Below are 23,585 nucleotides of genomic sequence, written 5' to 3' on the forward strand. Positions count from 1 at the left end.
GGAAAGCGGAAAAAAGAAACTCGGACCAACTTTATTGAAAAATAAGTCTCCAGACAACAAAAGTAAAAACGGAATTTATTGACTAAAATATGTTAGCTTTGGGAAATGTATATAGCAGATGTCTTTGTATTGTGTTCAAAAGAAAAGGAAATGCATTTCTGTTTTATTTCTACAGTGTTGAAGTACTTGCTGACCCTTGCTGTGACTGGTGGGGATCCCCAAGCACCGCCAGCAGAGGACCTCCTCTAGAGACAGCCAGAACTCCCCTCCACCAAGCACAGCAGTCGCTGGAAACATCCATGAGCCACTGAGGTGCCAGCATCTGTGACTCAGGTATGCTACTGCTGCCTGCCAAGCTTGGCAAAAGGGACCCCCGGCCAACTTCAAAGGAAGTTTTCAGCTGACAGCTTGGGGGTTCTCATCAGCTGAGTATTTATATTTTATATTTACATTAGAGGATCTGGTAGAAACCCGTTTACAAAGTATATATTCTTCCCAATTAATATTTCCAAATTAATAAAGTGTCTTTGCTTATTTGTAAATGGGTCTTTACCAGAGCCTTTAATTCAGTAGCATAATTAAATGAAATAACTATTTCTGAAGCTTATAGGGACGGGTGGGGACGGAGGGATTCCTTGCAGGGACGGGTGGGGATGGAGGGATTCCTAACGGGGACGGGTGGGGATGGGTGGGATTTTGGCGGGGACGGGTGGGATTTCTGTCCCCTCGCAACTCTCTAGTACAGACCCCTGCGGCACTCCACTGTTTACTCTCCTCCATTGAGAAAAATGACCATTTAACCCTACCCTCTGTTTTCTATCCGATAACCATTTTCTAATCCACAACTGAAATTTGCCACCTATCTCATGACACTTTAATTTTCTCAGGAGCCTCTCTGAAAATCTAGATACACTATATCAGTGGTCTCAAACTCAAACCCTTTTCAGGGCCACATTTAGGATTTGTAGGTACTTGGAGGGCCTCAGGAAAAATAGTTAATGTCTTATTAAAGAAATGACAATTTTGCATGAGGTAAAACTCTTTATAGTTTATAAATCTTTCCTTTTGGCTAAGTCTTAATAATAATATTGTAATTTATAGCTAAAGAGATATATGATCAACAAACTGTTTTATTTTACTTTTGTGATTATGATAAACATACTGAGGGCCTCAAAATAGTACCTGGCGGGCCGCATGCGGCCCCTGGGCTGCAAGATTGAGACCACTGCACTATATCAACTGGCTCACCTTTATCCACATGTTTATTCACACCTTCAAAGAAGTCAAGCGAGGCAAGATCTCTCTCGGCTGAACCCATCCTGACTCTGTGCCATCAAATCATGTTTGTCTACATGTTCCACAATTTTATTTTTTATAATTGTTTCTACCATTTTGCTCAGCACTGAACTGAGGCTTAACGGTCTGTAATTTCCCAGATCTCCCCTGGACCCCTTTTTAAAAATCGGTGTAACATTGGCCACTTTCCAATCTTCAGGTACTATAGACGATTTTAGCGACAGGTTACAGATCACTAACAGCAGGTCAGCAATTTCATGTTTGAGTTCTTTTAGTACCCTGGGATGTATACTATCCGGTCCTGGTGATTTATCACTTTTTAACCTGTCGATTTGACTTAGTACATCTTCCAGATTCACCGAGATTTCTTTCAGTTCTGCCACATCATCACCCTTGAAAACCATTTCCGGTTCAGGTAGATCTCTTACATCTTCTTCCGTAAAGACTGAAGAATTCATTCAGTTTTTCCGCTATGGCCTTATCCTCCCTGAGCACCCCTTTTGCTCCTTGATCATCCAACAGTCCTACAGATTCCCTCACAGGTTTTCTGATGTACCTAAAAAAATTGTTATGAGTTTGTGCCTCTTTTGCAAGTTTCTCATCATATTCTTTCTTAGCTGTCTTTATCAATGCTTTGCATCTAACCTGCCAGTGCTTGTGTTTCTTCTTATTTTCTTCATTCGGATCTTTTTCCCATTCTTTAAAGGATGTTTTTTTTGGCTCTATTAGTCTCTTTCACTTCACCTTTTAACCATGCTGGCTCTAGTTCCTCTTCTTTCCACCTTTGCTGATACATGGAATACATCTGGTCTGGGCTTCCACGATGGTATTTTTAAATAAGATCCATGCCTGGTTTATAGTCCTAACCTTAGCAACTGATCCTTTTAGCTTCTTTTTAACCATTTTCCTCATTTTATCATAGTTGCCCTTTCGAAAATTAAACGCCCCTAAAGTAGATTTCTTTTGTGATGCTACTCCCAGTATCAGCTCAAATTTGATCATTGTTTCCCAGCGGACCCAACACAGTTAACTTCTGTACTATGTCTTGCATTCCATTAAGGACCAAATCTAAAATAGCACCCCCCTCTTGTCGGTTCCCAGACCAGTTGTTCCAAGAAGCAGTCATTTATGGCATCTAGGAATTTTACCTCCCTAGCACTCCCCGATGTAACATTTAACCAGTCAATGTTGCGGTAATTGAAATCATAGTATTTTGAAAATTGAGAAGCATATGGCGTTTCATTCATACAAATATCAAAAAAGTCATATGCTAGATATGTATCCCAGTCTAACTGGTCACAAGAATCCCTAGGATGGCCAAAAAAATTATCCAAACTAGAACAAGTCTGTCCACCTTTGAGGAGCACGCAATAAAAATTTTTGGGAGAAAAAAAGAGCTCAGTTAAAGGGTTTCATGGGTCTAAAAAAACTCTAAAATAGGTGCTGCTGACTCGGTTTAATAAATAATATTCTTAAAGTCTTCAATTCACACCCACAAAGGACAGTCCCAGAAGACCATTGATCATCAAAATGTGCTGCAAATCACACACACCTCAGCACTGTGATTTAAAGCCAAAACGGAAAGGGACACTTAGCTTCAGCATAGGATCCAGCGATGTTCTGCTCTCTGCCAGTTCACTCAAGATACAGGCTCCAGATGTCCCTTTTCCAAATCACTCCAACAGGGAGTCCCCTTTCGCTTGTCAAAGCTGTGTGAGGGGTTTTGCCAAAACAGCGCTGCTGCGAATATACTATCGCACAAAATCAATCCTAATGTTAAAATGGCGTATGTCTCTTGGAATGTTAGACTCACAATGAGCTGCAGCTGTATATGAGTAACCTTGAGACATGTCACAACATGCACAGACTTGTTTCAACACACTTGCTACTTTCTCTCATACTCAGGTAGATAAACTGTTGAATGCCCCATTTGCGAGTGCCCGGTTATAGAATTGCCCGTTATATGTCCAATCCAACAATGAGGCAAAAAATGGTCAAAAGGTTCCATGAGTGATTGCAGAACAGCAAAACCATCAACATACAAAGGAATATATATACTGAAATAATAATAAGAGATTTTTCAAGCTAAGTTGCTTTTTTGATTTTTTGCTGGGAGTTGGCTGGGGGGTTCCCTGAGTGATTGCAGTTTGTGAATTCATTTTTTTATTGTGTTCATTGTGCACTTGTTTGGGATTGTGCTATTTAATTTCAAAATACACTATAGGTACCCCATGATGGTGTGTAGGTGGGGGCTTTCTAGCCTCTACCTTTTCGCTTGAAGCGTTGGAGATTTTCTCCCGTCGCTTATCCTGCGCACTGACCTTACATTGTCACACTCTTATTATTATTTTAGTATACATATTCCTTTGTATGTTGATGGTTTTGCTGTTCTGCAATCACTCACGGAACCTTTTGACCATTTTTTGCCTCATTGTTGGATTCTTTTAAGTTTCGTTGGCAATTCTTTTTTTGGAGTCAGTTGCGTTATATGTCCAAAGCATTTTCTTTTACTAACCTTTAACATGAAAGCATAAAAGGTAATTCTATAAACTGGCCCTTAAATTTAGGCACCAAACAGTAGCTGAAGCGGAACCCAGACAAAGCAAAATTCATCCTCCTCGAAAATAAACAAAGTCCCAACCATAACCAATATGGAAATTAAGTCAACCAATTACCCCATTCAACTCACCCTAAAACTACTAGGAATGAAGATAGATAGATGCTGCACCATGCAACCACAAATCAATAAAACAATACAGAAATCATTTGCAGTTATGAGAAACTTATGACAAGTTCAAAAATTCTTCGATAGAACACAATTCCGGCTCTTAGTACAATCCCTAGTCCTAGGTCTCTTAAACTATTGCAACATTCTCTACCTCCCCTTCCCAGCAACAATGATAAAAGAACTACAAACAATCCAAAATACAGTACTGAGACTTATATATTCATTGAGGAAACACGACCACATCATGGAGGCATACCTCGACTCACACTTGCTTCCATTTCCGGCAAGAATACTATTCAGATTCTACTGTCTACTATTTAAAACTATAAACGGCGACAGCCCAACCTACCTCATCCAAACTACATCAACTAGACACAGGAAAACCCACACTCCATTCACGCACCCTCCAATCAAAGAAGTCAAATGGAAAAATCTATATGATGGCCTCCTAGCCACACAAGCAGCAAAACTCGACAACCAAATCTCCAATCTACTACTTATGACCCCAGACTATAAAACATTCAGAAAAGAAGTAAAGACGCTACTTTTCAAGAAATTCCTGCAAACGACTTAATACCACTAACTCCTTCCCACTTCCCAATACCCTCCTGATTCCCCAAAGCAACCTCATCTACTCTTTATCTCCTCTAGAAATTACCAGATATCTTCTTCTTGTAATATGTTTTTTGTAATCCGCCTTGAACTGCAAGACAATGGCAGAATAGAAATCTCTAATGTAATGTAATGATACTAATAATTGTAAGTTATGAATATAAGAGCTAAGCACTATTCTATAAAGAGTACACCTAAATTGCTTAGAGGGGCATAATCAAAAGAAATGTCTAAGTCCCCTTTAGGCCACAATCCCTGGAGCACCTGATATCCCCCTGGAACCCCTGGCACTCTGCAATCTCTAGGCCTCCAAGGCACCACCCAAAACATCTAGCCCCCCATCCTGTACCCCTAACATCACCTTGACACCCCCTACCCCCATATCCCTATACCTTTAAAGAAGAAAGGCCGCCAGAGGGATGCTTACCCCCTATGGGTGGCAGACCTGTCTCCGAAAAAATGGTGGGCCAGTCTGAGTCTTAGGCCATGCCCCTTCCATCCCAGGATGCACTAGGAAGGAAGCCTAAGGCCTTGATTGGCCCAGATGCCTAAGGCCTCTCCTGTGGGGAAGGGAAAGGTCTGCCTTATTGAAGAGCCGAGCCTGTTGGCTGCAGGGGATAAGCATCCCTCCGGATAGCCTTTTTTTGTTAAAGGTATGGGAGGGGGGGTGTCAGATTAGTTTTAGGGGTATGGAGTGGGGCAATAGCGGTTGGAAGGGTGCAGGAGGGCATCCCTCCTACCGGACAACTTTTCGGGGTATTTGGGGATTGTGTGACATTGCTGGCAGGAGGGAGTGGGCATCCTTTCTGCCGAAATACTTTGGGAGGTATTTAGGAGTTCTGGAGGGGTGGTGGCAGGAGGGAGTGGGCATCTCTCCTGCCGATTTTGTGTGTACTTGTTGGGGTCTCCTGCTGCTCAGCTGATCACAGCAGAAGTATTTTCCCCCGATCAGCTGAGTCGGCAGGACTCCCTTAAGCCGCGGCTTCAGGGAGGCCTGCCAGCTCAACTGATCGGGGATTCCATTGCTGTGATCAGCTGATGGCAAGGGATCCCTCGATCAACAGGCACGATAATGTAACCGCGCTTGTGATACGGGCGCCGATTAGAGAATTGGGGGGGGGGGTAGGGGGTAGGCAGAGTTAGGCATCTGTCCATTAGGGCCAGTGTACCAGTGTTATTCTGTATAGGACACCGGTGTGCGATTCTCAGCCACTTCCTAGGCGGCTGCTGAGACTGGCGTCCTATACAAAATCTGCCACTTTGTAAAATGTTTGATCATTGCTGTAAAATGTCCAAATGCTAAGCCAGCCCAAACACTCCTTTAACATGCCCCCTTAAGATTTAGATGCACTGGAGACAAAACAACCAGAAAGATGACTAGAAAGTCAGTTTCGAAAATGCCCACTTGGACATTTTGACTAGTAAGACATCCCAAGTGCCGGTTTATGTCGTCTTTTGGACATCTATCTTTTTTGAAAATGATCCCCATATTGTATATTGTTTTTTGTTTACAAGGTGCTTGATATACCACTAGTCGAGGGAATGCACAACATACCTAACTTGAAAACTGGCATTGACAGGCATTCTTACCACCTAAATCTTGGTGACTACTTCAAGAGTTACTCCCAAAACATATATAAAGGTAAAAATCACATTCTCCTGGTGACACATCAGTTAAAAATTGTACATAGGGCTCTTAGGTGTCCTAGTTCTTAGGCAGAGATTTTTGGTTATGACTTCTTCTTTTACAATATCTGGTTCTTCTTCAGCAACAGTTTCCAGTTCAATTTCCCCAATGTTATCCTCATTGATGATCAGCTCTTCCCTAGTAGCACGGTGAGTTCCTTCAAATCTAGGGGACCATCTTCCAGCACTATACAACGATTATTTATGTCTCATCATCATCAAGCTTTCTTGGCAGAATACAGAAGTAGATTGCCAGGCTTTTCTTCTGCACTGTTGTTGCATCAAACACATTCCTCTGCCTCCAACACTGCCCATCTTCTGCTGCCCATATGGGTGATATATCGTTAGTCTGACATCTCCATGGGAACCTGTCTGCCTTGGGAGGTCCTGCTGGTAGTGAAACTACCGACAGCATAGCTTTCAGGTTCTCAGATGCGCGAAGTCCCAGCGGCATGACAATCCCATGTACCATGACTGGGGAAGATATTGCTAGGGTTCACTAATACATATTACTACAAACTGTCCCTTAAATATCTTTTGCTACAATGTGAATAACCCAAAGTTTGGAGAATATTTCAGCTCTAATGCCTCCTTTATTACCTCAGTGACCCTTTGCACCTTTTCCCTATATCCAGATTTTGGTTTTGAGGATAGGTGCCCAAAATCAGGTACTTAACTTGAAGTCACATTCAAGAGGAAAGTTATCAATGTGGGCTAAAGTTAAGACATGCTATTTTACTATTACCCAAGTTATTAGTGATTAGCTCTCATTGCCTAAAATGGGACCTTTAATAAATTAGCCCAAATTGGTAAGTAAAAACAACATGTCTTATTTTTACCTCACATTGATAATTTCCTTAGCACAGAAACTGTAGTGTAAAACATATTAGCCACATGTGGGCATTTAGCCTAAGTCACCAAGGACCTGTTAGTTTTTCAGAGTGTAGTGAGCAGCACCAAGAGTAGTGGATGAACATCTGCACAAGGGAAGCAAGCTACCATAGATCCCAGAGAGATGATCTTCAGTTAGGCCCAACCCACCTTCTTTTCAGACTTCAAAGCAAGGAGCTATTTTGAAATGAATTTTTTTTCCTTCCAAGTTATGGAGTGAGATATGGAGAAAAGTGGAAAAGGAAGCTGAGGGCAAGACTTTGAATACCAGCTGTGTGAGCATTGACTGTTAGCAGGGCTTAATTTCTGGGGGAGCTGCCTGGAAGTCAGTTCCACCATTTCTTTTCAGACTCCACAGTAATAGAGGTGTTTTTGCTCCAGCTTCTCCCTTCCAGACAACCGTCAGAGAAGAGGAAGGGAGAAGATGAATATAGAGTAGAGCAGAGAACAATCCCTCTATGCCCTAATCCAGCTCCTCTTCTTCTCTGTTCCTCTCTCTCCCCAGCTCCACAGCTTCATTTCCTTTTTATCTACAAATTAAGCCTTGTTAATGAAGGGGGAGAGTCATCCACAGAGAAAAAAAGCCTGGCATGACAGTTACAGAGCTAAGAAAAGCCAGAATGAGTTCCATCTTGCCAGCATCCTGCCTTTAAGAAAAGCCAGAAGCAGGAGCTCAGATAAAACACTGGGTGTGGAAAGACACCTGGAGTCTTAGACACACGGAGGAAGAGCAATTGTCAGGCAACTGAATGCTACAGGTAAAATATATAGAAAACTGACCAGAAACAGTATGCCCTTGTGTTAAATAGCTTGAATTATCTCTATAGTGTTTTTAGTTTAAACCAAATTTTACAGGTTTATACAAACTTCTACTAAGCTGTGGTAAAAAGCGACTGTAGTGTGCCCTCACACGGATTCTCACAAACGCTAAGGCCATTTTCACGGCAGCAGATTTTCCATTTTCTGAATTCTTTGCCATATGGCCATTATACAAATTAAAATGTGAGAACCTACCAACACCTATAGACGCTAACCCACACGTTCTATAAAAACATAGTAACATACATAGTAACATAGTAGATGACGGCAGATAAAGACCCGAATGGTCCATCCAGTCTGCCCAACCTGATTCAATTTAAATTATTTATTTATTTATTTAATTTTTCTTCTTAGCTATTTCTGGGCAAGAATCCAAAGCTTTACCCGGTACTGTGCTTGGGTTCCAACTGCCAAAATCTCTGTTAAGACTTACTCCAGCCCATCTACACCCTCCCAGCCATTGAAGCCCTCCCCTGCCAATCCTCCACCAAACGGCCATACACAGACACAGACCGTGCAAGTCTGCCCAGTAACTGGCCTAGTTCAATATTTAATATTATTTTCTGATTCTAAATCTTCTGTGTTCAACCCACGCTTCTTTGAACTCAGTCACAGTTTTACTCTCCACCACCTCTCTCGGGAGCACATTCCAGGCATCCACTACCCTCTCCGTAAAGTAGAATTTCCTAACATTGCCCCTGAATCTACCACCCCTCAACCTCAAATTATATCCTCTGGTTTTACCATTTTCTTTTCTCTGGAAAAGATTTTGTTCTACGTTAATACCCTTCAAGTATTTGAACGTCTGAATCATATCTCCCCTGTCTCTCCTTTCCTTTAGGGTATACATATTCAGGGCTTCCAGTCTCTCCTCATACGTCTTCTGGCGCAAGCCTCCTATCATTTTCGTCGCCCTCCTCTGGACCGCCTCTAGTCTTCTTATGTCTTTCGCCAGATACGGTCTCCAAAACTGAACACAATACTCCTTTTTATTATTTATTTAAAAATTTATATACCACATACAACTATGCGGTTTACATATCACAAATACAAAACCTTATACCCTCCAGTTTAGACACTGAAGCTAAAGCTCAAATCTCAGCAGTTTTATGTTTAAAGCACACAGCTGAAACACATTTGCAGGGGATTTGCCTCAGAAGCTACCAGGCAATCACTGCACCAGAGCTATGAAGGAGAACCCGAAATTCTCATTGGTTAACCTTCACCATTCTATCAAAGGCAGCCCCCGCTATAATAACTTTAACGATAAAGTAATTCAATAATCATCCAAAAAAATGCAAGCTCCATTTATCTGTTGCTTTGACATAAAACTGTTGAGATTTGAGCTTTAGCTTCAGCGTCTAAACTGGAGGGTATAAGGTTTTGTATTTGTGGATTTTTTCTCCAGTTCCTCCTTATTTTTCTTTTTGGCTTACATATCACATACATAATATCTTACGTTCCCTGCGATTTCCACATATAACATAGACATAACTAGACAACACCAGTGACATCCCCCCCATATAAAATGTCAACATACCAAGTCAAATCAGATTTCAACAATTAAGGAAGCAAAAAAGCATGAGATCAAATGACCCATTCCATGGTAGATGACAAAACCAATCAACATATACAGGCAAAACAAATCAAATTCAAACAAATCAGAGTTATTTTTGACAGAAGTCCTATATTTGTATCTCAGGCGCAAGCAGTTGCTACCAAAGGTTTTAAAGTATTATGAAAATTGAGGTGTATTAGATCCAATTTTAATCAAGACAATTTTAGGTTGATCATATAAACATTGATATTGGCCCATGTTGATTAATGGAGCATTATTTACTGGCTACAAAGAACTCATTCTGAAGAAACTTCAGACTTTGTTAAATACTGCGACCCGAATGATCTTTAAAGCTTCAAAATTTAAGAGGGCCATGCCATTGTTGTAACACAGTAAATGACGGCAGATAAAGAGCTGAACGGTCCATCCAGCCTGCCCATTAATTATACCCATTAAAAATACATGATTAAATTAACTTGTCTCTTCTTTGGTATTTCTGGGTCATAGACTGTAGAGTCCACCTGGTATGGTCTTGGGTTCCAAATGCTGAAGTTGCCCTCCAAGCTCTCTCCAGCCTATCCAACCATCCTGTTTGCAGGATATCTACCATAAAGTCTGTCTAGTAACATCCTCATGTTCCAAGTTAATGGAGTTCCCATCGATGCCCTCCCCAGCCCATCTGACACCAAATCACCACATGTGAGACAAAGATCGTGCAAGTCTGATCAGTACCGGCCTTAGTTCTTTAATGCACATCCTTCGTTTTCTAATTCATTTTCTGTTGGGGTTACATTAGTTGCCTGTTGAATCAAATCTCATTTTTAAGTTATGTTCTTTAGTTTTTTTGATATTGCGTGGTCTTGCTTCCAGTTATATGTTCCTGCTTATTGTTTTGCCAGAGAGAAATTCAAGATTGGAATTTAGGGAATTCTTAATCTTGCATTAACCCAGTCCTAGGAAGATTGTTTATAAGAATATACTTTAAGCAGTGTTTTCATATCAGGCTGTGAATAGATAGAATGATTTGCTTGGTAGGATAAGATATCAGACAAACTGGAAATTGTTGAAAATGTACCTGTTTAGGAGGTGTGTGAATATTAAATAATACTATTTGGTTAAAATAGTTAAGGGTCTCTTTTACAAAGTCATGTGAGTGAGTGTCATGTGGCAAATGCTCCGATGCCCGTTCAATTCTTATGGGTGTCAGAGCATTTACTGCATTGGTCTGCGCTATCGGACTTTGTCACTTCCTGTGAATGCCCAGTCTGTTAGCCTCTTGGCCACACTGAACACAAGAGGAAAGTGTGGAATATAGTAGTCACAAAATAATATAAATAAAATAAAAATTGAGAACGAACTTTGATTTTCAGTCATAAATATGTCTCCTCTCTTTTTAAAACCTGGCTTTATTTTTTGCCTTCATAAATCTTGTACAAGTACTTACAAAATCAGTCCGTGTACTTTCCAAATATCTATTAATGAAACACAGGGTATGTCTCTAAGGGGGTCCTTTTATCAAGCTGCGGTAGGGGTTTAACGTGTGTAATACCGCGCCTTAAACCGCCTGCCGTGCTAGCCGCTAACGCCTGCATTGAGCAGGTGTTAGTTTTTTAGCTGGCCGCGAGGGTTAGCGCGTGATGAAATGTCCGACGTGCTAACCCCGTTAGCAAGGCTTGATAAAAGGACCCCTAAGACATAGGGCTCCTTTTACTAAGCTGCGATAGCGTTTATAGCGCATGCAGAATTTTAGCGCACACTAAACCCAGCTCAATGCTGGCATTAACGTCTAGCACGCGTGGCAATTTAGCACGCGCTAAAACTGCTATCGCAGCGTCGTAAAAGGAGCCCATAGTAATTTACCTTTATATTATACATTTTTTAATTTTAATTTTTATAGTAGAAGTGCTCAGACCCACATCACTTGAATCAAACATGCAAGAGTACAAGAGAAACCATCATAGCTTTCCTGATGTTCCAGACCATCTGACTCAAATATATCACCTGGTACTAAAATGTAATCAATAGATAAATAAATAATCCCGTTTATCTATAGAGATAAGAGGTCCACAATCCTTTCAAATTCAAGTGGTCCCCTCATTATCGCCTATGATATAATAACCACATATCAAATGTGAATCTTCTAAAAGCTCCTCTCTTTTACTTTTTGCTTCCACCACTTCCTGTAGCAATGAGCTCCACATAATAACTAAAGAAACACCTGCATGTGTTTGTCTTAAATCAACTAATCCTTGTTGTGGTTGATTAAACAGTGCACTTTAAATGTTCCCTTGGTTGAAAAGCTGCAGATATATGGGATATACAAATATCGATCAGAAGACACTAAGGAACAGACAATAAAATAGTTACCGAAATTAAAGACATTGGATTGAGCAAGAGGTGGAGCTGTGATATACACTTCATTACCATTCTTAACATCCGCACCCTAAAATAGGGAACGGAGGAGGATATGGTTAGAGGTGGGAGCAGGGGTGTAGTGTGGCTAGGAAGGAATGAAGCGTGGGCAGAAAGGGACATTATTTGGGGCAGGCTGTGGACAGAATATGAGCAGAGCAAAAACTAATTCATTCTTATCCAAGGGGATGAGATGTGGGCAGAGGGTAGGCATAACTTAATCCAGATTTGAATGTTGATTGGCTAACATTATCATTACCTCACATGTCAATCAATGTGATTGATAGTGTATCCTATACACTGCTTAGATACATACATTGATGCTAGCTATGTAGCATTTGTAAATGTCTTCATCTTCAGTCCCGATGTAATTTCTGCTGGTATGTCCATGGTATGTCTCAAAAAGTCAAATTGATACTTAGGCATCATAAGAACATGAAATTACTTACATATTTGCCCTCTATACTTTAGGTGACCTTTTAGAAAATTACCCTCTTAGGAGCAATTCAATAACAGAGTGCTTATTCCATAAAGGAGCCTATTCCATAAAGGAACATAGGCATCTGTGTATTCCATTATGGAATATTAGAGTAACTGGGGATTGTTGCATATACTTAAGTGACTATGTGGTATTGATTATGAAATCTGAAACAGAACTATAGAGTGCAGAAGTGTAATAAAAATCAATGAATAAACATGTCTCACTAATGCAACATTTTGTTCATAGAGATTTCAGGACATTGGATATATCACGAGAAAACCTGGACTATTACAATAAGAGCTCACTGACACAGTGACTGTGAGAACAATATGAAGGCAATTCTATAACAATGCTCCCATATGTGGTGCCTATTCTATAATCTCTGATTGTATTATGATGTTTTTATGTTATGTGGCATTATGATTTTATAATTGATTTTACTGACTGTGTTTTATTGAACCCAGTCTAGTACTTTGCATAGTGCAGGTTATGCATTTTTAAATAAAATGAATTGATACCTACTTTGCTTTATAGAATACTGGCATAACAGGTAAAATATATGCCTATATTTTTGGCTCAAACACGTCAGCCATAGACCTGGTGAAATGCTAGCACCTAAAATGCTCAAATCCTTTATCGGCAACTTATTCAACATGAGAATATGTAATACACTCTTCCCTCCAAAGTCAGCCTGAGAATAAGAAAAATTCACAAATAGCTTTAGGGCCGACTTTGACCCACCCCTGCCTCCTTCCCGCCTCCTGGACCTCTTCACTTACTTACTTTTTAAAGCCTGGTGGTCTAGCAGTGAAGTAGAGTAGGAACAATCTTCCTATGCTTTTGCCCCGTGCAGAGCTGCAAACAAAACTGGCTGCCATGAGTTCCTGTGGTCTCACTAGACTACAGCAGTAACTCACGGAAGCCATTTTTGTTTGTGGCTCTGCATGAGGCAGATCTCAAGACCCCACACCAGCTGGTTTTGTGCGATGCCTCTTCTTATGTAGATTGTAGAGTCGATATTTTGAAGGCGTGAAGTAAACAAATAGCTCCCCCAGTATATATGCCTAGGAATACGGGCATATATACTGGCATTCAAGTTATTTACATGAATATTGGCACATAAATGTTGATGTCTACTTCATAGAATCACCTCCAGGAGGTACTTTCATAACAGGGCAACTGCATACTCATTATACACCTCCCAGAGAACGCCGTTCCTCAGATAAGTCACTCTTAGCGTTACCCTTCTCTTCCACTGCCAATTCCACACTTTGTTCCTTTCATCTAGCTGCCCCCTATGCCTGGAATAAATTACCCGAGTTTGTCCATCAAGCTCCTTCCCTTCCATTATCTAAAAGCAGGCTGAAAACCCACCTTTTTAATATAGCTTTCAATCCTTAACCCTATTCCTCTGCCCTCCAACCCAGCCTGCTGATTAACCGTTCCCCCTTGACTGTATCCATGTCATCCTGTTGTCTGTCTTGCCTGTTTAGATTGTAAGCCCTTTCCAGCAAGGACTGTTTTCTTATTCTTTGTGACTCTGTGCAGTGCTGCGTGCGTCTGGTAACGCTATAGAAATAATTAATAGTAGTAGTAGTATCTCAACCCAAACTACTCTCTTGGAAACAGTTACAATGCAGATGAAATAAAATTAGGTAAAGTCTTGTGGTGCACATCTTTTTAAATATGTACGGTATATCCATTTTTTTTTTTACATGTGTAGAACTTGCTTTTTATGTGCAAAAATACTTTATAAAATGGTTGCTGATGTGGGAATTTAGAACTTATCTGATGATCTGCTTGTCAGCTGTCTATAATATACTGCTTTATAATAATATATAAAAGGTCTGTAATGTGGAATATACTAGTAGATTAATTAATCATTAATTAGTCTACCAAATACTCCTTTGAATTTTCACCTTCTTTTGCTTGTCCACAGGTATAATTTTTTCCCACCATCAGACATGGACAATGAAACCAAAGTGTTGGAATTTCTCCTCCTGGGATTTTCAGACCTCCCCAATCATCAGACACTTTTGTTTGTGGTTTTTCTTTCCTTGTATCTCATCACCATGCTGGGAAATAGCCTCATCATCCTGGCGATTGCTTTTAGTCAGCGTCTCCATACTCCCATGTACTTTTTCATAGGCAATCTTTCTCTGGTGGACATGTGTCTTAGCTCAACTACTGTCCCCCGGCTTCTGAGGGATCTTCTGTCTGAGCAGAAGACCATTTCTTTGCCTGCCTGCATTGTACAAGTCTACTTCTTATTTTTTGTAGGCAGTATGGAGTTTTTCCTCTTAGCTGTGATGGCTTTTGACCGCTATGTGGCAATATGTGACCCCCTGCGATACTCCATGGTGATGAGTCAGAAGCTCTGCCTTGGGTTGGTGAGTGGATCGTGGGTAGTGGCTGCTCTCAACTCCACCTTGCATAGCATACTGCTCTCCCGATTATCCTTCTGTGGTTCCATCACTATTCATCACTTCTTCTGTGACATCCCACCACTGCTGAAGCTGTCCTGCTCTGACACATCCCTGAGTGAGTCTGCCATGTTTAGTGAGGGTGCTTTGGTGGTTATGGGTCCTTTTCTCTTCATTGTCCTCTCCTACATCCGCATTATCTCAGCCATCTTGAAGATACGCTCTGCCCATGGAAGAAGCAAGGCTTTTTCTACCTGCTCCTCTCACCTCACTGTGGTGATCTTCTTCTATGGAACAGTAATGTTCATTTACTTTCGGCCATCCTCCAGTTCCTCAATAGACTATGATAGAGCAGTGAGTGCTGTTTACTCCTCTGTGACCCCCATGATTAACCCTTTCATTTACAGCCTGAGGAATACTGAAGTGAAGGGAGTCCTGGCAAAGTTTCTACGACCCTGCAAACATTTTCACTGAGGATTCTCAAGCCTTGACAAACTCAGTTGCTATAAACCGACCTTCAAATTGAAGGTATTTGTTTATTTATTGATTGATTGGAATTTTTTAAAAGCCTTTATGAAGAGATTCATCCACTGCTTGACATACATTGAATTTGTATCTCTAGTTCAGCCAATCAGTCTGAGCATTTGAATTCAATAAGTTGTTTTATCTCTATATATCTCATTTCTAATACCTGGCTCTCTCAATGTTCTTTATGAGTGAGTTTGAATAAATTAATTTTTCTCACTGTGACTTGTTTCTTTTCTTGTCTTTTTGTTCTTAAAATTTTTATTGATTTTCCATGGGCAACATAATAACAACATAGAAGGTAAAACTGGCCGATAATGTACCACTGACCAGATGAAGAGCTGTAAGAATTAAGTGGTGAAGAATTCATCCAGAGGAGGCCACACTTGAGAACACCAGAAGAAGCTTTGTTGGTTTTTTTTTTGGCAGCCTGCTGTGACTAGGTTCTAGTTCTTGCTCTAGCAATAATTTTGGGTGTACGATCATCAGAAAATCACTGTGTCTCGTTTCTAATCTTTGCTATGTTACTGTCTTTCTGCAGGTAATGTAAGGAAATGGATTTTTTCCTCTGGGCCTCCATTTAGATACTATTGATGACAGGTGTTTCAAAATTATCCACTCTGCCCTAGGCATGACTGCATATCTGTTTTGAGTCTGAAGTGTTAATAGGAATTATAACATGTTCTGTGATCTTAGTGTTTTGAAATAAATTACCAGTGGTGCAATCAAAATGTGACACATTAATGGGATATAGGCCAGCAGACTCCCTGAACTGATACATCTCACATACACACTGCAGTTAGAAGCATTTTGTTCTTGGCCAAAATAAAGTTGGGCACATGTTTATGGTATGTTATTTCTTTACATTATTATACACTAGTCTTTAAGCCCGTTACATTAACAGGTGCTAGAATAGATGTGTGTGTGTGTCTTTCTTTCTTTCTCTCTCTCTCCTTGGCCGTTGTCTGTCTGTCTTATTTTAGCACACCCCTCCCCCTAAAGCAGCCCCCTTTCCCTCTCTCCCTGGCCCCCTGTTGTGCCATGCCTGCCTGCTCTGTGGCCCCCTTCTGATTTTCTCCCTCCCATAGCAAAGCATGATTGCTGTCTGCTCCCCAGCACACCCCTCTCCCCAAAGCAGACCCCTTTCCCGCTCCCCCTGGCTCCTTGTTGTGCCATGCCTGCCTGCTCCGTGGCCCCTTCTTCCCCCCCTCCCAGAGCAAAGCATGATTGCTGTCTGCCCCCTAGCACAACACTCCCCCTTTCCCTCTCCCCCTCCACTTCCCTGAGCATTTGTAAATTTTTACCAGGTTGGGACACTTCGCAGCACCCGCACAACACCCTCCAGCCGTTCCTCTCAGCTATCTGGAGCTCCTTGCCCCAGAGATTCTATAGACAGACTTTTGGTTAGGACACTGCAGAAACCAATCAATAGTTTCTTCGATATCAAGCTTATAGCTCACATTTGTCATGATGGTGAAAAAGCAAGTTTAACTTTTGTTGAATAAGTGCCAATGTTAGGAGGCCAGCCGCCTCAAGCCTCCGCGTGCCTCAGATAGAATCCGACCACGGAGGGACACAGCATGATGTCAGGTAGCACAGCCTCCTAAGTGCACATGCATGCTTAGAGGATTATTATAGAGGATGCCTTAAATCATAATGTATTGGGGTAGAATACAAAATTCAAAATATTGTAAACATGTACATGTTATAAATGAAATAAATAAGAAGGTCATCGCTAAATTTTATAGCTGATTCAGTCATCTGGGTTGAATAAGAATGTTTCCCCTAGCTATTCACAAGGAGGAAATTCTGGTTAGGTTGCTGGTCTCAGCAGCCACCTAAGAAGCAACTGAGAATCGCAGACTGGCGTCCTATACAGAATCGTATCTGCCCTAACGCATAGATACCTATCCCCACGGTTAGAGAATTGAACCTGAGGAATCTCTTGCAATCAGCTGATCGCGGCAAGGGAATACACTGATCGCGCCAGGGAATCCCCCGTGAAGTCAGTTGGCAAGAGGAATACCCACTCCCTCCTGTCAGAATCCCCCTAGAGCCTCCCAAAACTCCTGAAGGCTCCCCGGAAGGAGGGATGCCCATTCCTTCTTGCCCCCAAGTCCTCAAACCCCTCTTGTAGAGCTGGGCAGGAGGGATGCCCACTCCCTCCTGCTCTAAACCCCCGAACCCCTTTTGAAGTCAGCCGGCAGGAGGGATACCCACTCCCTCCTGCCACCATCCCTGGAACTTCCTAACCCCCACACAATCAGTGACACCCTCCTCCAGATCCCCACTGTTCCATAATGGTGGACCTTCTCCTTCCCGATGCATTCTGGGATGCACTGGGGAGGGGCCTAAGGTCTTGACTGGTTCAGATGCCTAAGGCTCCTCCCATTGGAAGGGCCTTAGGCAGCTAGCCATTCGGAATCTTAGGCCACTTCCACTGCATCCCTGGATGCACTGGGAAGGGGAAGGTCTGCTATTTTGGAGTGGGGGGCCTGCTGGCTAGAGGGTGTAAGCATCCCTCTGGCCAGACTTTCTTCCGGAAAGTTATGGGAGGGTTGGGGGGGCTGAGGGGGGTCTATAGGTTGCGGAGTGCTGGTGGCATCCTTAGATATGGGGGGTTCTGGAAGGGGGTGTCACTGGATGGTGGGGGTTGGAAAGTTTCACGGGGGTAGAGGCAGGAGGAAATGGGTATCTCTCCTGCTGGCCGACTTCAGGGGGGTTCAGGAGTTTGGGGGCACAAGAAAGTGGGCATCCCTTCTGCCGGTCAACTTTGGGAGGGATTCGGGGGCAGGAGGGAGTGGGCATCCCTTCTGCTGATTGACTTTGGGAGGAGTACAGGGTTTAGGAGGGGGTGGGCATCCCTCCTGCCAGTCGATTCCATGGGGTGTTCTCAGCTGCAGCTGCACAGCTGATCACGGCAGGGGGATTCCCTTGCCGCGATCAGCTCAGTAGCTGCATCTATTTGAAATGTAGGCCAACATTTTGCTGGCCTACATTTCAGGCATTTGTCTTGGTCTTAGGAAGATGCTTAGGACCACTTAAGCTCGTCCAAGGCCACTTCCAGGCAAAACCACGCCCACACCCAGTCTTGGGTGAGCTTAAGTGTCCCCATCTCCCTCAACCGCCTCGGCAGCCTGCCTCGGTTTTATTAAATTTTAAAGGTGTGTCCCGATTGTCTGCTAGACAGCAGTAGGACACCTACTGCTGCCTACAATAGGGATGCCTGTTTATAGAATCTGCCAATATTCATCAGGGAATAACCAGATTTCCAGTGACACAGAACCAGATATGGGGAGACTATCACAGTACTATTTGCTTAGTGCTGGGTTGGACTTGGGGTGGAATCAGGATGGAGCTGGGGCATACCTGGGCACCTCTGATATTCAGGCTGTCCTAAGTTAACCAGGTAGCTGTCTGGATATTGCTGCTGGCTATTATTGGTATTTAGGTAATTCATTGCAGGTTGCTGACTGATGGAATGTTCAGTGCTGAGACCCAGATAGGGGCCAGTTCCAAATATGCAAATGCAATTCATCTGACAGTGGCTAATGTCTAAAAAAACACTGCCTGAATATCCCCCACAAAAACATTTTTCCATGTGACCTAAAAAAAAGTGACAAAACTTCCTGCATTACCAGGTGCAGTGTGAAATAACACAAAGCGCTGCAAAAGAACTCCTCACTAGCTATTAAACCTGTCACATTGAAACAGCTCTTAATTCCCACACTGCTATGACTTTATCTTTGAAAAGAGAGTGCTGCAAATAAATCAGACTCTAGGACTGTTTTTCTCAGAAAGGAAAAAGAGTGATCCAGTGATCAGAGCAACAGCCTGAGAACCACAAAACACAGGGTTCAAATGACAATAAGAAGAGATCTAATCTAATCTAAAACTTAGTTTTGTATACCGAGACATCAGTCCAGGACAGCACGACTCGGTTTACGGTAATTAGGTCAATAAGAGCATATAGAGAGTTTTCAAGAAGATTAATTTCCAAAATGTTTCATGAACAGAATGGTTTTCAAAGACTTACGAAAAAAAGGGAAGTGAACCAGAACTTCTTAAGCGTAATGGAAGGTCGTTCCAAAGTTGAGTAAACTTAAAAGACAGAGATTGACCAAGAGTCTTGATTCTTTTAATACCTTTACTAGATGGTACATGCTCCTGGAACTTTGGCAGCTACAATGACTTTGGATGCTGCTATTGCACCTCAACATCTTCAGGCCCCATAAGGCAGCATATTGAAATCCTTATACAAAACTCCTTTTATCACAGATGACTCTTTGAATCCCTTTTACTTTTAAGTGGGTCTCCCTATAAGACAGTCTATAGCGGTGCATTTTGGGGCCTACTGAACCAAACTCTGAAACACACATCTGTGTGTGACTCGTTCATTAGTTCACTTTTTCCCGCTTTTACTAAGATGTGATAAAGGTTACTACCATGGCCCGAAGTGCTAAATGCTGTGACGCTGCTGGCCTCTCATAGAATTCCTTTGAGTATCGGAACAGTATTAGAACATTTACCCCTGGATTCTGTAACCGGTACCCATATCAGCAGCCACCTTAAACACAGTCGCCAATTGTGTGTTAACCATGCGACAGCACCGGTTACAGAATTGTGCCTGATTCTGCTAAAACTGCACCTGTATTGATTTATAGCACTAATTGCACACGATGAGCTGCCCTATGTTGGTGTGTGGCTGGCTCTGTGGTAACAAGAGCATTAGAACGGCTCTTCGGAGTGTCTTCAGAGCTCACACCCTCACACTGAGAGCACTCCTTCACAAAAAAATTTTAAAATTTAAATTTTGTATTTATCATTGTGAGATTGTAGCCCCTCAAGGTGTACAATTCCCAAGGCAAGCCCTTCCCCTTTTTTTGAAGGTGGAAAAGGACATACTCAGTATTTTAGTCAGATTCAGACATACTGTACTGTAATCGAGTCACCAGCATTACCAGAAGAGGGCAGCAGAGTACACCCAGTTCTTAACTAAAACCAATACAGAGAAGAACCTTTTGGAAAAGGAGCATCAAAAAGTTATAGATCAGGAACACAGAGCTACACTAATGAAAGCTATAAAGAATGCCGAGAATGACACAGTAGATCCAGAGACAGTGTATCAGTGCTCTCACTCTTCCAGACATACATCTAAGTCATCTCAGAACTTTCACTATTCCAGGCATACAGCCAAGTCATCCAGATCTTCTAAATCACACAGAAGCATCCAATCAGGTCAGTCAACAACCATCTCAGCAGCTGTTTATTCTAGAGCTAAAGCAGAGTCTGTAAAATATAGGGCTTTCTTTAGCCAGCAGGAAGCAGCTATAAAAAGGCAATAGCGGAAGCAGCAGCTGAAGAGACCATGGCTGCTGCATGCAGGAAAGTAGAAATAGAAGAGGCGGCAGATAAAGAGGCCTTGGCTGCTGCACACAGGAAAGCGGAAATAGAAGAGGTAGTAACTGAAGAGGCCATGGTTGCTGCATAATGGAAAGCAGAAATAGAAGAGGCAACAGCTGAAGAGGCCTTGGCTGATACATACAGGAAAGTGGAATTTGAAGGAGTGGAAGTCATCACAATGAGCAAAAGGGCCGAGCTAGCGATTGCCCTGAAGATGCTCCAACAAAAGAAAGAAGCAGTTGCTATTGAGGCCAAAGCCAAGGCCCATGAAACAGTTAAAAGAGAGCTAACTTGGTCACCTTTTCCTTGAAGACTCTGCTCAATTAACTGGGTCACATCCCAGCACCTACTAGTGCACAGGCACAGCCCAAACCTGAGGAATCTTGGGGTTTGAAGGACACAGATCTCTCCTCACCAGGCCCTAGGAGGCAGCTAGCCACTATGGGGCTCCACCAGCTCAGATGCATACAGATGCACTATCCTTGGCTAACATTCCAGGCATACACAACAAGGAAGATGCTTCACTTCATCTGCAGAGTGCAGTACCTACCAGTACACAGGTGCAGCCTAAACAAGAAGAGTTATTGGATTTGAAGGGCACATGTTCGTCTCCACCATCGCTTAGAAAAAGCAAACCCATGGTACCACGTACCCTGAAAGCAACCAGCCACCACAGTGTTCTACATGCTTGGATGCATATGGAGGCACAGCCCTCAGCTCACACTCCAGGTACACATACTGAGGAAAACATTTTGCTTTGGCTACAGAACCCGGCACTACACGGAGAAGAAGCACAAGTAAGAGTCGAGCAGCTACTCTCACAGAGGACATTGGCTCAGCAACCCCTGTTCAAGCAGGAGCTACCTGAGCAGCCACCCTCCCGACCAGCCATCAAAGGAGGTAAAGTAGGCAGCCAGCCATGGGACAGATCCCACAGTGTCCAATCAGAGGCAGATTCAAATATTCAGCCCAAAACCTCAAACTCAGAAAGCCTCACAAACTACCTGGCTTGCAAGAATCTGAAGGCCACAGGACTCACCCAGTTCAATGACAAATCCAAGCATTACACAGCATGGAAATCTGAGTTCAAGAATGGCATAACAGACTTGTAGCTCCCTCCCAGGAAGGAGATCAACATGTTGTAATACTGGCTGGGCAAGAAGTCATCTAAGCATGTGGAGCATTTAAAGCATTCATATCTGAAGGATCTCACAAAAGGATTACAGGAAATGTGGAAAAAAAACTTGAACTGTACTATGGCAGTACAGATGCTGTAGAAGACTCAATGTTCAACAAGTTAGATGAATTCACAGAGAAAATCGCAAGAGATAACCACAAGTGGCAAGAGCTAAAAGAGGTCTTTTATGAGTTGGAAACTTCGAAGGCCAAGCAGTTCTTCCCAAGCCTCAATCAGTTGGATACCACCTGGGCATGAAGCCCATCATAGCCAGGTTGCCATACAAGAACAGAGAGAAGTGGTCAGTTGCATGCCACTCCTGCTTATTGTACAAGCTTTGTTTCTAGTAGTCTTTCTCCCAAGATCCCCTCCCTTTTCCTCTCATCTAAGCTTGAATTTTTTTGTCTCACTGCTGTATTTCCTGGTCACCTCTATAAACTTCGCTCTGATTGGTCTACAAAGGTATGATCTCTCTTTGCTACCTATTGCCAAGCTCTATCCCTAATTGTCTCTTCTCTTCCCTGAGAAGCTTTTGTCCTTAGAATTCAGTCACACTTTTGCTTCCGTCTTGAACACGTAACTCTGTCCCCAACAAAGCACCACCAGTATTTTTATCTTAAGCTACCCAACCACATGCATGAATAACTCAGCATTTCAACTCTTAAACTTTGAGCACCTTTCTGCCTAAACTTTTCCTCATCTCTGCCCATCCTCCATTCTTCAAATCTACATCTTCTCCAGCTGTAACATCTAGGACAGGGGTGGGCAATTCCGGTCCGCGAGAGCCGGAACCAGGTCAGTTTTCAGGATCTCCACCATGAATATGTATGAGATGGATTTGCATGCACTGCCTCCTTGAGATGCAAATCTATTTCATGCATATTTATTGTGGCTATCCTGAAAACCTGACCTGGCTCCGGCTCTCAAGGACTGGAATTGCCTACCCCCGATCTAGAAGATTCATCAATTGTAAGTACATCTACCTTATTTACTCAATAAGATATATTTCAAAAAATTATAAGGACTTGCCTGTGTGTGCGTTGGGTATGCTAAGGTTTAACTATCTGCATAATGTACCCAGGACAGGAAGCTAAATGAGAGCAGAACAAGCATTATTCCCTTCCTAATAATTTCTAACATTCTATTTGCTTTCTTAGCTACCATACTGAGGAGATGATTTCAACATATCATCAGCGATGACATCTAGAATTTTTCCTGAGTGATGACTCCTAATGTAGTTATAGTTTGGGATTCTCTTCCCTACATGCATTATTTTGCACTTGTTCACTTTAAATTTCATCTGCCATTTGGATGCCCAGTCTCCTAGGCTTGTAAGTCTCCTAGGCTTGCAATGTCTCACAAACTGCATGTGATTTAACATCTTTGAACAACTTTGGGGTCCTTTTGATTAAGTCACAGCACAATTTTCAGTTACTGTGGCTTTAACATGGGACATTGCAAACTCTAGTGTAAAACTTATTAGTCACCTGTAGACATTTAGTCTAAGTCACCAAGGACCTGTTAGTTTCTCAAAGTGCAATGAGGAGCACCAAGAGTAGCAAATGGCAGCCTAC

The 23,585-nt window shown here is 42.3% G+C and overlaps 1 protein-coding gene across 4 annotated transcripts; it reads left to right on the forward strand.

Annotated features, from left to right (window-relative positions):
- Positions 1-273: 273 nt before the first annotated feature.
- On the forward strand, positions 274-15,823 carry LOC117364434 (olfactory receptor 1361-like). 4 transcript variants are annotated; one of them, XR_004540258.1, is made up of 4 exons: positions 281-333; positions 7,719-7,971; positions 14,423-15,434; positions 15,730-15,823. XR_004540258.1 is itself a non-coding variant. In XM_033953640.1 (3 exons), exon 3 carries the CDS (start codon positions 14,448-14,450, stop codon positions 15,378-15,380), a length of 933 nt encoding a protein of 310 aa, XP_033809531.1. In that variant the 5' UTR covers positions 281-333; positions 7,719-7,971; positions 14,423-14,447; the 3' UTR covers positions 15,381-15,630. The 4 variants fall into 4 exon arrangements, 3 of the variants coding, with proteins under 3 accessions (XP_033809661.1, XP_033809531.1, XP_033809745.1); XM_033953640.1 differs by lacking the exon at positions 15,730-15,823 and having other exon boundaries at positions 14,423-15,630; XM_033953854.1 differs by lacking the exon at positions 15,730-15,823 and having other exon boundaries at positions 14,764-15,630.
- Positions 15,824-23,585: the final 7,762 nt, after the last annotated feature.

The sequence above is a fragment of the Geotrypetes seraphini genome, chromosome 1 (assembly GCF_902459505.1).
Source record: "Geotrypetes seraphini chromosome 1, aGeoSer1.1, whole genome shotgun sequence".
NCBI lineage: Eukaryota > Metazoa > Chordata > Amphibia > Gymnophiona > Dermophiidae > Geotrypetes > Geotrypetes seraphini.

Excerpts from the sequence above, each read along its gene's own strand:
- LOC117364434 (XM_033953770.1), top strand. The coding sequence starts at position 14,448 with ATGGACAATGAAACCAAAGTGTTGGAATTTCTCCTCCTGGGATTTTCA.